Raw genomic sequence first — 13,358 nt, 5'->3', positions numbered from 1 at the left:
GTCCCTCGCTCGCCTTTTTAATGTGAAAATTTCAACCATCTGCTAACTATTATACTGCATTTATTTTCTAAGCACTTTAATCAAATGTAAGGGAAGCTAATAGCAGTATAACACCCATATATCTTAGTGTAACAGTGTCTTGTTTCTCAACCCTTTGGTTGCTAGTAGGTACAGGGATTTTTAGTCTCCCTATGTCAATCAGTTTCAGCCCCTGCGCTATAAAACTGAGACAAAAACTAATGTACTTGTATTTTTGGGTGGGATATGAGCAGTGCTCCCCCTACCTGATAGTCACTTCACCAGTTTGCTTTAAAGCAGTTGAACTTCAGAATATTTTTTAAACTGCGACCTGCCATGCTGTGAATGCAGTTTATCAGCAATGCTACTTCGAACAGTCTTGCCGCAGAGGTCTGGGATTGGGCATGGCATTTTTATCTTAATGACAACTCCTAGATTAGCCACTTCAATTTCGGCCTGTCTTTCAGTCTTGTGAGGAACCTCTGCTTATTAATGGTGTGATGAAGACCTAGAAATGGATAAAGGGAGATGGTTTGCCTGATCACAGCAATCCTCTGTGTGTGTTTCTCTGATATAGATTCCCTCTTCAGATTCAGAGCTCCTGATCTGAATGGAGCAGTGGCTGCCAACAGTTTGACTACAAACTGTACAATCCATAAACTGTACAATCTAATGTTTCAGTATTTGGGGTCTGGCAAGTGGCTGCAATTGTCCAGGTTGCAATATGTAACCTTCTGTGTTGATCCAAATTTGGAAGCAAGAATTGAGGAAATGAGGCCAGTTATAGTACCTCTGCTGGCTGCCATGGCTAAGGTCAACTAATAAAGAAGACTGAGGGTCGAACTTTCCTGGTTTGGCAGTGAACTTATCATGGGAAAAGCTTGTATCTTTTTGCTGAACATGAATGATATGTTCAGACCTGAAACGTTAACTCTTTCTCTCTCTGCTCCGAAGCTGCCTGACCTCCTGAGGATTTCCACAATTTCTGTTTTTATTTCAGACTTCCAGCATCCACTGTATTTTATTTTTGTGATATTATAATAGTTTGACCCAGAATAGTTAAAATGTTCTCAAGCATATAACGTGAAAACAAATGAGACAACTATTCTCATTCTGGCGATTCTCGAATGAAGTTGAATCTATTGCAATGTTAAAAGTATGCCCTTCTGGAGATCCTTGTTTCTTGAATCCTTGTTCACAGCTTTCCAATTATAAAGCAAAGAAATGAGCACAAACAGGCCTTCTCAGGTTTAAAGAAGAAAAGTGAAATTTTATTAAAACTTGAACGTAAACTGTAATATGGTTAACACCTATGGATATACGACGTGCCCACACTAGCTTTCACACGCGATACACACATGCAAATAGGGACAGAAAAGAGGAGAGGAAAATATAGTAGAGAGAGGTTTGAGGCAATATCAGAAGAGTTTCTTGTTTACTATGCTTCGAGCTCACTTGATTGCAGGTAGTCTTGCTGTTCATCAGGGCCCAGTGTTGTTCTTGCACCTTGTTCACGTAGGAGACTTTTCTCTCAGAGGTTCACGTGTTTTCACAAGATTCAGTTCCATGGGAAAGAGATGGAGACAGGCAGGACTGGAGAGGAGGTTCTGTTCCAACTGGGAGCACACAGCTTTCTGAGTTCAAATCCTCTGTCGGAAGTTCAAATTCAAAACCTTCAACAGTCAGTCAGTCATGTGACCAAAACTGGTCTGACCACTTCTGTATATTGGGGAAGCAACGACTGGGTCCCCATTGTTCCAACACTGTCACCATTCAAATGTCTTTCCAGTCAGGGCTTGCACTTTTAAGTTTTGATATTCATGTGGCGAAATAATGTGTGCCTCAGTCTTGGCAGGTGGGGGGTTTGCCTGACACAATATTGTTGAAAGTGGGTGCAATGAAGCTTAATTTTGATACCCGAGGATGCAGGGAGTAGGAAGTGTGTGTGAATCTGCATCATAGGCTTCGGAAAGTTCAGACGATCCATGCTATGGGTGCTATTGAAGTATACAAACTGAGAAAAGAAAGCGGCAGATGCAGTATTGACATTCTCAAGGCAGTTGTCAATTCTAACTCGTACAGTTGTGTTGATGAGAACAATAGCGAATACATGTGACTGTTACTTCCACATTGCAAGAAGGAGATATTCATTTGGAGAATGAGGATTATTCCACTCTGTGGGGGCTTTGTATAGTACAAAGAGGGGTTGTGAAAAGAGGAGTATATGTGCATATATTAATTACTCAAATGCCTTTCTCTCCATTCAGCCTGAAGCGGCCCTTCACACTCCAGTGCAATCATCCCTACTTGGGATTTCCATTGCCAGTACCTGTCTAGCACAGGGATATCTTTGGGTAAGTTATTGCAACAGTAGTAGGAAGCAGCTGGTGATGCAAATCATTTTGTACCATGTGCGATCTTGTATATTTCAAAGTTTACTAAATGGCCTCTTTTTAGGCAGCTTAACAAAACCTAATGTTTCTTTTCCTTTCTTTTGCCTTTCCATAGATCGGCAGTGGGCGAGAACAGGGGCTGGGGCAGGTTGATCTTTTCTCCTTAAACAGATCTACTCCCAGGCAGGTCAAGTCCTTCCAGGTCAGCTCGCGAGTCTTGTGCATGGAGTATATCCCTCATACGGTCCGAGATGAAGACGATGTTGATTGTCCAATAGAGAAACCTGGGGACAGTCCAATTATCGTTATGGGACTTCAAGATGGCAGGTAGGCATCCACTTTGTGTTGTGGATCCACAAACGCCAATAGTTTATAACTTGCTCTCCAGAGTCACCAGTTCTTGTAAAGGTTCCCTCATTAGCATTTTGTCAATCAGTACCTTTCATGTCACCATTAAGTTAGAACACCTCATCATGAGCGAAGAAAGAACATTGATTTATCTTATGCCTTATCACATATCTCAGGGAATCCCACATTGCTTCATAGTCAGTGGATTAATTTGAAGTGAAGCCACAGTTGTTATGTAGGCAAACCAGGCAGCCATTTTGTCCTCAACAGGGTCCCTCAAATGACAATGGAATGAATAATCAGTTAAAGAATGTAGGGCAGATGGCCTGAGCTGCCTTTTTTTGTGAATCGCACAAGGGGATCTTTAACATCCATTTGACATTAGTAGGCAGAATTGAGCTTTAGTTTTGTGACCCCACCCCCCCCATAAAAAGATGGCACCTCTGACAATGTGGCACTCTCCTGCAGCACTGTGCAGAAGTGTCAGCATAGATTTTTCTGTGCTCAAGTTCTGCAGTGGGATTGAACCCACAAACCTTCCAAGTCAGATGAGTGCTGGCATCTGAGCCAAGCTGACAGGGGGGCTGTTTTCCCAAGTTTCTGAAGGGATGGATTTTGCCAGGCTCCTCTGTGAAAATTATGGCAAATATGAAGACTTTGAATTGGGCCCCTTTTTTTCTGGCTGCCAGCAGGTTGAGCAGTCACACACCAGTACAGTTTTTAAACATGGGGGGGGGGGGGGGGAGAAAAACTTGCATTTATATAGCGCCTTTCACGACCACTGCACATCCAAAAGTGCTTTACAGCCAGTGAAGTACTTTTTGAAGTGTAGACACTGTTGTAATGTAGGAAATGTGGCAGCAAATTTGTGCACAGCAAGATCCCACAAACAGCAGTGAGACAATAACCAAATAATCCTGTTTTAGTGGAATCGATTGAGCGATAAATATTGGCCGGGATACTGGGGAGAACTCCTCTGCTGTTCGATGAAATAATGCATGGGATCTTTTAGAGAGCAGAGAGGGCCTCCGTTTAACATTGCATCCAAAAGATGGCACCTCCGACAGTGCTCCCTCAATACTCCACTGGAGTGTCAGCCTTGACTTTTGTGCTGAAGCGAGACTTGAACCAAGAACCATCTGACTCCGAGGTGAGAGTGCTACCAACTGAACCACAGCTGGTTTGTAACTCCTTCCCAGTCATCTGAGGAAAATCTATACTGCTCATCAACTAAGTGTGTGGACACGTAAAGATGTGCATATTTAGTTGTTTCTTCAATGTCGCTGGTGTTGATGCAATCCACCCTGCAATCTAAATGAGGTCCATTCAATAGCATTAGCAGCTCCTAACAGGTAGTTCTATAACATCAGAAGTGTTGGACATTCAACTTTTGAGGTCGCTGTTCACAAAAATGCAAAAAAAAGGCTGTAAAATGTCAGATTCTTACCTTGAGATTGTACTGTGCAATAGTTTAACGTGGAATTTATTCGCTATTTTAACCAAAGTTTATTTTGAACAGTTTTAGCCTGTTCTTTGAAAAGGCAAGCAGAACAGTTTCAGTAGAGACTTCTTATTAATCTTGCATGACACAATTTCAAAGATTCTGCATTTTGGGACTTCCCTGATCTGCTTAGTTTTATCCTGCCTCTGCTTTACAATGTTAAATGCACTCACTGTGATCTAATCCTGTTACTTATGTTTGTTTCTTTCTTGACAATCTTGGTCATACTTCTTGAAGACTGTTTCTATTTGTGCAGAAGCTTTTAACAAAAAAAAATGTAGACACTAAATTGGCAGTGTCACACGGAGACTATGGTGCTCGACGTGGGCAATGGGGAAACACGTCATCCTGGTGCCGTGAGAATTCTGTTGGAAGGTTGAAGAAAATTGTTAGGGTAGCTTGTAGGGAGCATTATCTCCATTTTACTATCATCTGGGACGGTTTGAAGTTGATGATGGGAAAGGGCTCTATTCACCCATACTAACGTGATCAACACACAGTTCACCGAAAGTAAAGGTAGAACGTTTAAAAAGAACTTCAGTAGCACAGTGGTACTGGCAAGGCTAGAAAGTTGACTTGCAGCTGCAGGCCTTGTATGGTGAGTTGCCAGTCTTGACAATGCCAGATGCTAGGCCCATGCACAGAGGAAGCTTTTGCCTCTGGTCTCTTGTCCTGCAGGCCCATCACAGAGTGACACCTGCCAGGGTTTGGGAGGCAAATGGGCTTCCCCATCCTCTTGAACAGTGATGGTGTCTGATGTGGAAAAGCTGTCGAAGAAAAGGGCTAAAACCAACTTTTTCTGCACTAAAGAACCCTCCAAATCATCCAGCAGCCTGGATAACGAGGGGTGGAAGTTGAACTATCTCCCATGTAAATCATCCTGCCTGTAGAGGCTGTGCTTAACCCTTTCAACAACAAGCTATAGTTGTGGATTTAGTTGACAAGCTGTTCTTCATGCTGTCTGATGTCTGTGTTTATACTACTGTGCAACACAGACCAAATCCCTAATTTGTGCTGAGACAGTGGTCTCAGTCAGGACAATAGTTGGGATACGACAACTGAGTGTCCCTGGGTTACGAGTGTGGGAGAGGGAAATAAACTAGAATTCCTACGGACCGCTACTCCTACTGAAAGCTGACCTATGTGAGTGTTTGTCAAGAGAGAATAGGGTGAGATACCGAGGTGATTGGCATCTAGGGAACTGTAATACAGCAAGAAACTCGAGTTTTTAGAAGGAAGGGGGCAAAAGACGTTGAAATGGGTTAATCTCCCAACATTTATACAGTATATTCATTAACACACAACTTCCGAGATTCCTTCTATATGCTCAGCACAGGGAAAACGTGCAAACCGGAGATGGGAAATTATGCAAAATGGAGGTGTAGGCAAGGTCATTTACCTGAAGGTCTGTTACAGCCATTTCATCAACCTGCTCTCGTTTGCCTCTGACAGTCATTGCCATTGTAAGTAAATCATTGCAAGTGAAACACTTTTGAGATGTTTCTGAGCAATGTAGTGACAATACTTTTAAAATGCAAGTTGATCTTTCAAGAAGAAAAACAACTCGAGTGGCTGTAATACCAATTAGGAACAGAAGAGGTCAGCCAAGTTTTGTTCTCTAAACTTTAAATAGCACTGTTTTGGTGCCTCCTGTAACATCCCAAGATATTTCTGTAGTCTAATACTCAAAATTTGTTTTCAATTTATTTAATTGTAATACTTCTAATTTTAAAATATTTAAAAGTAATTAATAAATCCATGGTGAACTTTCTTTTGCACCAGTGATTAAGAGTCGGCTGTGGCTCAGTGCGTGACACATTTGCCTCTAAGTTAGAAGGTTCTAGGTTCAAATCCCACTCCAGGGACTTGAGCATGAAGTCTAGACTGGCGTGCCAGTGCAGTACTGACGGAGTGCTGCACTGTCTGAGGTGCCATCTTTTGGATGAAATTTTAAAACTGAGGCCCAGTCTGCCCATCAGGTGGGTATAAAAGATCCTCTGGCACTATTTCAAAGAAGACCAGGGGAGTTCTTCCCGATGTCCCAACCAACTTTTACCCCTCCATCAACATCACTTAAACCAATTATCCAGCTGTTATCTCACTGGTGTTTGTGGGAGCTTGCTGTGTGCAAATTGGCTGCCGCGTTACCTACATTACAACACTTCAAAAGAACTTAATTGGCAGTAAAGTGCTTCGGGGCGTCCTGAGGGCAATGAAAGGTGCTAAAAGTCCTTTTTTCTTCTCTATTCCATTTGAATGATTTATTTTTCTCGCCCTTTTTTACTAAGGACAATGCTGACTGTTGCTGGGAACAGTTCCACAAACACCAGTAGCCTTCTGATACCTCAACTAAGCTCCTTTTTAAAATACCTGAGTCTAAACAATGTTTTGGCAGGCTATTCAACTGTAGGAGGCATCCCAACAGAGTCCAATTTACCCATAACCTGTCATTTTGCAAAGGTTATAAAACATCCCAAGACACTTCACAGGAACATTGTCAGTTAAAAGTTGATACCAAGCCATGGTATATATTGGGGCAGATGGCCAAAATCTTGGTCAGAGAGGTAGATTTTAAGGAGCAGCTTGAAGGAGGAGAGAAAGAAATGGAAATGTTTAGGGGGAGAATTCCAGAGCTTAGGGCCCAGGCAGCTGAAGACATGGCTAACAATGGTGGCGTAATGGAAACCAGGCATATACGAGATACCAGAGTTGGAGGAACACCAATCTAGGTGGGTTTGGAGAACTGGAGATGGTTACAGAAGGGATGAGGCCATGGAGGGATCTGAACACAAGGTTGAGAATTTTAAAATCGAGGCATTACCAACTGTGAACCAATGTAGGTCAGCACACACAGGGACGATGGGTGAGCAGGACTTGGTGTGGGTTTCAATATACGTGACCAACCCTACATTCACTCTGCTGAAGTCCAGTCAGTTCTAACTGAGTGGCTACTATTCAAGTGGTTAGACATTGAGTGTCGACAGAGTACTGAAAAATGGGTTATAACTGTTGAGTACGTACTGAGGGAGTCCTGCACTGTTGGAGGTGCCATCTTTCGGATGAGACGCTTAACCGTGGCTCTGAATGTCCTCTAAATGTGGATGCAAAAAAGCCTGTGTCGCTATTTCAGAGAAGAACAGGGGATTTCTCCCAATATCCAGACCAATATTTATTCCTGAACCAATGCCTAAAAACAGATTATCTGATCATTATCATTCTGCTGTTTGTGGGACCTTGCTGTGTGTAAATTGGCTTTATTTTTTCATTCTTTCATGGGGTATGGGTGTCACTGGCAAAGCCAGCTTTTGTTGCCCATCCCTAATTGCCCTCGACAACTGAGTAGCCTGCTAGGCCATTTCAGAGGGCAGTTGAGAGTCAACTTAGTGCTGTGAGTCTGGAGTTGCATGTAGGCCAGACCAGGTAAGGATGGCAGATTTCCTTCCCTAAAGGACGTTAGTGAACCAGATGGGTTTTTGCAAGAATCAATAGTTACAAGGAAACATTACTGAGGCTAGCTTTCAATTCCAGATTTCTATTTATTAATTGGAATTTAACTTCAATTAATTAATAAATTCCACCAGCTGCTCTGGTGGGATTTGAATCCATATCCCAAAAGCATTAGCATGGGCTTCTGGATTGCTCGTTCAATGACATTGTCACACTGCCACCGTTTCCCCTACCAGATTTCCTATATTACAACACTTCCAAAGCAATTCATTGGCTCCAATGTATCTTGAGATGTCCTAAGGTCGTAGAAATGCAAGCTTTTGCCTTTTTTCTTTTTACCTGATGCCTATGAATGCTCATTCACCAGCCAAAACATTGGAGAGTGATGAGCAGCAACCACAAACTCTTCTTGGCTCCATATTACGCTTCTTGGGGAGACTAAGGTCTATACTGGCTTCCCAACTGAGATAAGCTTATTCTTCCTGACCGGAGATTGGACCTGTGCTCTGTATGACGCAGTACTGCAATACAATTGAGTTTCCCCTCTTATCTAACCTGAAGCTATTTGCCCAAAAGTAATTCTCCTTTATTAGAGGAAGTGGAGCAGATATACATCTGTCTGAGGAAAAATAGTATTTCCAACTGTTCTACTACTGGGGATGACCAGAAGTTATCCCATTCAGCACTGATTCAGTGGACAGGCTAAGTGAGTGGTCAGGAACATAGCAGATGGAATATAATATGGAAAAATGTGAAATTATACACTTTGGTAGGAAATACAGAAATGCCGAGTATTTCTTAAATGGTGAGAGATTGGGAAGTGTTGATGTCCGAAGGGACCTGGGTGCCCTTGTTCATAAGTCACTGAAAGCTAGCATGCAGGTACAACATGCAGTTAGGAAGGCAAATGGTATGTTGGCCTTTATTGCTAGAGGATCTGAGTACGGGAGTAAAGATCTCTTGCAGGGCCTTGGTGAGACTGCACTTGGAGTATTGTGTACAGTTTTGGTCTCCTTACCTAAGAAAGGATATACTTGCCATAGAGGGAGCACAACGAAGGTTCACCAGACTAATTCCTGGGATGACGGAATTGTCCATTGAGGAGAGTTTGAGGAGGCTGGGCCTGTATTCTCTGGAGTTTAGAAGAGTGAGAGGTGATCTCATTGAAACATACAAATCTCGTTAGGGTAGATGCAGGAAAGATGTTTCCCCTGGCTGGAAGGGTCTGGAACTAGGGGACGCAGTCTCAGAATAATGGGTAGGCCATTTAGGACTGAGATAAGGAGGAATTTCTTCACTCAGGGTGGTGAATCTGTGGAATTCTCTACCTCAGAGGGCGGTGGAGGCTCAGTGGTTGAGTGTGTTCAAGACCGAGCTCAATAGATTTCGAGATATTAAAGGCATAAAGGGGTATGGAGATAGTGTGGGAAAATGGCATTGAGGTAGAAGATCAGCCATGATCTAGTTGAATGGCAGAGCAGGCTAGAGGGGCTGAATGGCCTACTCCTATTTCCTATGTGGCATATTGACACGCTTAAAGAACTACAGGCAATATTGAAGAATGAATGTCTTGAACTTAGAAACTCTCGTGTGTCCTAAAGAGGCATCCATACATTGATCTCTTTAGACTGATGTGCTGGGGTAAACATCATCAAGCACCGACAGCTTGGGCCAATTGCCAAAGGACGAACAGTGAGTGTTGGCAAACTGTATTCGGTTACAAGTAAAATAAGAAATGTGGAGAACAGATGACCTGGCATTCAAAAAATAGAGAAGCTGCTGGAAATGCATAGGAAGGTGGAAAGATATGGGTAAATATTTTAAGTGGAGCACTTCATTAGAAAAGTTAAAGCAAGAAAGTTAATATTTCAAATGTTGGCGGAACTGCTGCGCATTTTGTCTTTTACTTCAAATTGCCAGCACTTACTATCTTTGTCTTTCCTTATTGCCTGGCAGTCCCTCTTTAGCCATTGGTTGGGTCCCTGGTATACTCTTTCCCCTCAGCTCCTTTTAGTGTACACAGTTTTGTGTACTTACACATACACACAAGTTGTCTCATTCCTTGGTACCCAATTTTTGTGCCCCATCTGCTGCTCTTGCTGTGTACTTTCGAGTTGCACTGATTCCTACATGCGATGCGGCATACTCACCCCGAGGGCCGGTACATATATTTTAATGTCAACCTCTGATGTAATTAGATCAAAGTGTACAATCAATTGTTAACGACCAGGTGAGAAAGAGGTCTAGGGTTCCCTTTCAGCCTTCACCTGGTCTTACTGTAGCAGGGTTTAATTTTAAACACACTGTGTTTTTAGCTACCCCTTGGTGAATCCTTGTTCACCACTTTCCAATTATAAGGCTAAGAAACCAGCACAAACGGGCTTCCTTAGGTTTAAAGAAGAAAAGTTTAAATTTATTTAACTTAAACTCTAATTCGGTTAACGCCTACGCTAGCATGCATAAGCAAGGCACACATGCAAATAGAGACAGAAAAGAGCAGAAGAAAAATAAAGTGGAAAGGTTTGAGGCAATATCTGAAGAGTTGTTGTTATGGGTCTTCGAGCTCACTGTAGTGTCCTTGATTGTAGGTAGATCTTGCTTTTTCGTTGGGGCCCAGTATTCTTCTTAAACCTTGTTCGCTGTAGGAGACTTTTCTCTCTTGGCGTTCATGTGTCTTCAGTGGATTCAGAGGCTTGTGAGAAAGAGATAGGAGCAGACAGGAGAGATCTTCTCAGTCCAGGAACAAACAGACGCTCTGCCTTCAAACTCTCTGTGGCCAGTTCAAAAGAAAACACTGGAATGGCTGGGTAGTCATGTGACCAGCTGGTCTAACCAGTCCTGGCCTTTGTGGATTGTATCTTCCTTAGCAGGCCCTGGAATGCACTTCCTCACCTTCGATGTCCGTTAGTGTGTAAATGTTTTTTTTCCAGCCACGACTGATCTGTTTAACAAGTCCTTTGTTCACTCCAGTAACAGTTTAAAATCAATGTTCATGACAGAATTAATGTGCCTCATTCTTGGCAGGTGGGGGCCTAACACGACACAATGCTATTGAAAGTAAATCCATCAGCAAAACAGACACTTCGGTTGCCTGAGTCTGGGGGTTGTGTTTTTCAAAGGGGACCACAAACAAAAAAATAAATTTACATCTTCATGTTATTTGCTAAGGATATTGTCATCAGTCAAACAATCCCCTATGAATGAAGGACATTTATTAATCTACAATAAGTGGCCCCTGTGAGAGAAGCAAAGAAAAATTGAGTTTCATTGGTTTCCTTTCCTTTACCACATCTTCTCCTCTTGTGAAGAAGCTGAATCCATATTGGAATATAATTCCATAGGCAGCATTTGTTCTTCTCTACCTTATTGAAATGATCAATACTCATCATTCATCTCTCGTTTCTCATCTCCCCGTTATATTTCAAACTTTACTATAAACTATTGTCCATTTGAGGGTCTTGCGCAACCTTCTCCTTGACCATTATCCATGACATTCGTCATCTGCTTTGGCACTGATGAGCAGAGGTGGAATCATGTATAAATGTTTCCAGATGGGGGAAATGGGTGGAAGGTGAGGTAAAAGGAGGGGTGATTAACATTAGTTGCAGGATTTGAAGCAGGGGAAGAATGTGACTTAATGGATGGCAATAATTGTCTGCCAATGGTTGCCCAATAAAACCCTTGATGTTTATATATGTAATGCAACTTGTGTCTGATTTTGAGTTAACCACAAGCAAAACCCAATCAACTAATCTTTCTTTCTTTTCAGTGTGGTGGGGTATGCTAGTGTTGACATGGCAACCCAGTGTTTGTTTATATTTAAAAGCCCCGGAGAGGTCCCTGTCATGTGCCTCAAGCAATTGCTGAATGTCCTATTTGTTGGCCTGCAGGATGGGACTGTCTCAATATACAACAGGACAAATGGTAAGAGAGTGGTGAATGGTATTCCTTCCTCTATACAGCCCAGACCTCTCGCTGTAAATTGTGACACAAGCTTTCTCCCGGTTACCGTTGCAGCTTTCATCAAAATCTTGGAGTACTTCAATAGATTTGTGCCAGACATCAGTGATCAGGGTTGGGTCTTTTTGATAGACTCAGTAACCAAGCAAGAACCCTGCTGTTGGTTTTAAAACTGGGGTCCCTGGTCATTTGGGGTTGCTATTTTTCCAAGGTCAGATTTCTGTATTTTTAAATACTTGTCCATGGACTAAAAGTTCTGGTCTCCATTAAAAATGGATGGAGTTACTGCAAGATGCAGCCAGCTACTCTCAACCACTGGAGTGAAATCATTCTGGAGCAAAGGTAAGAGACCCCCATCCCCCCCGAATATGTTCATCTCTATCAAGGACTGTGTTGGGAGATGAGTGGTCCCTGTGGACAATAATACTTACATTTTTAAACTAGATTTCAACTATTCAATATCTTTGTATTCCCGGAGTGATTCCTAACATGGAGTGATTCCCAATGATGTAGGACCTTGATATTGTTCAGCAAATCTCATTCTGCTCTAATTATTCCATCTTTTTCTTTCCTTCATTTTCCAGAGGGAAACTGGGGGTGGGATACTCCCCGATCAGTAAAAGTTGGTTCTGCTTCAATCCGATCACTCCTGGCAGTGGACGACATGGTGTGGGCTAGCTGTCAGAACCAGGTCACGCTGATTGACATCGCTTGCTTCACTACACGGGTATGAGCACTAGTATTGCTACCAGCTAGTCAGACTCCTTCCTCATGAACATTCCAGCTGCAATAGCAGCCTTTGATCGAGTTTGAGTTCTAAATTCCTCTTCTGTTGCTGTTTGATCTCAAATCTGATGCACTGAGGTACATTTATAAAGTAAATGGGTCTCAAAGAAAACCCAATTCCTCATTGTTTCAATGTGAAAATCCCTGAACAAAAATTCATAATATGTAGATAAACTATCGTATTTTTCTCTGTCAGCTGGGAAAGCCTGATACCCTGAATCTAGAGCCCATTATCACATGACTCATTCCAGTAGCAAATAAAACAATAAAAACTATACATGGTAAAAGGTACAAAACCACTATTTATAAAGAATATACTTTGGAGTTTGCTCTGAGGTAGAACCCATTTTTGGTTATTCAAGGCTTATAATGTCAACACCTATGTTACAACCTCAGTGAGACCATTAACATGAAAAATAAGAGATATGAACCCCAGACCAATTTAAAGAATTATATGACAAGATTTCACGTTTGAAGACTTTTATTATAACAACTAAACTAAAAGAAATCCCCATTAACTAAATAGAACTTTGTAAGTAGCTGATACCCCAAATTACAAAGAAGGGTATTTACTTATTAAAACACTTGAAAACCTCACACCACACTTATACGTTACACAGTCCTCCTTGGTGGCAAGATCTTTGCAGTTGAAAGTCCCAAACTCCTCCCAGTTGCAATGGGTTGGATCTCCCAGACGTTTCGTACTGTCAATGTCCTCTTTTCTCACTTCTCCGAGCACTTTTCATCTGGATGTCTGTGAATAAGGCGATTCCTGGTGATCCTGTTGTTCTTCTACTTCTCTGCAAACTTCAGCTTTCAAAACAGGTTCAAGTCTTCACAGCCTTTTACTGTATCAGTAGTCTCTGAGAGCAGGTGTTTTCCCCCCCCCTCCCTCCCTCCCCCTC

At 42.2% G+C, this 13,358-nt stretch overlaps 1 protein-coding gene across 2 annotated transcripts in view; it reads left to right on the top strand.

Annotated features, from left to right (window-relative positions):
- The window catches only part of LOC137352221 (rho guanine nucleotide exchange factor 10-like protein), a 186,081-nt gene that overhangs the window by 157,096 nt on the left and 15,627 nt on the right, over positions 1–13,358 (top strand). For both annotated transcript variants that reach the window (XM_068017450.1, XM_068017451.1), the window contains 4 exons: positions 2,286–2,372; positions 2,527–2,738; positions 11,477–11,631; positions 12,252–12,394. In XM_068017450.1, the coding sequence (XP_067873551.1) occupies positions 2,286–2,372; positions 2,527–2,738; positions 11,477–11,631; positions 12,252–12,394 (597 nt within the window). The remainder of the gene's footprint in view (positions 1–2,285; positions 2,373–2,526; positions 2,739–11,476; positions 11,632–12,251; positions 12,395–13,358) is intronic.

Source organism: Heterodontus francisci, chromosome 37 (assembly GCF_036365525.1).
Source record: "Heterodontus francisci isolate sHetFra1 chromosome 37, sHetFra1.hap1, whole genome shotgun sequence".
NCBI classification, from domain to species: Eukaryota; Metazoa; Chordata; class Chondrichthyes; order Heterodontiformes; family Heterodontidae; genus Heterodontus; species Heterodontus francisci.
This window is presented reverse-complemented; position numbering and strand designations above follow the sequence as displayed.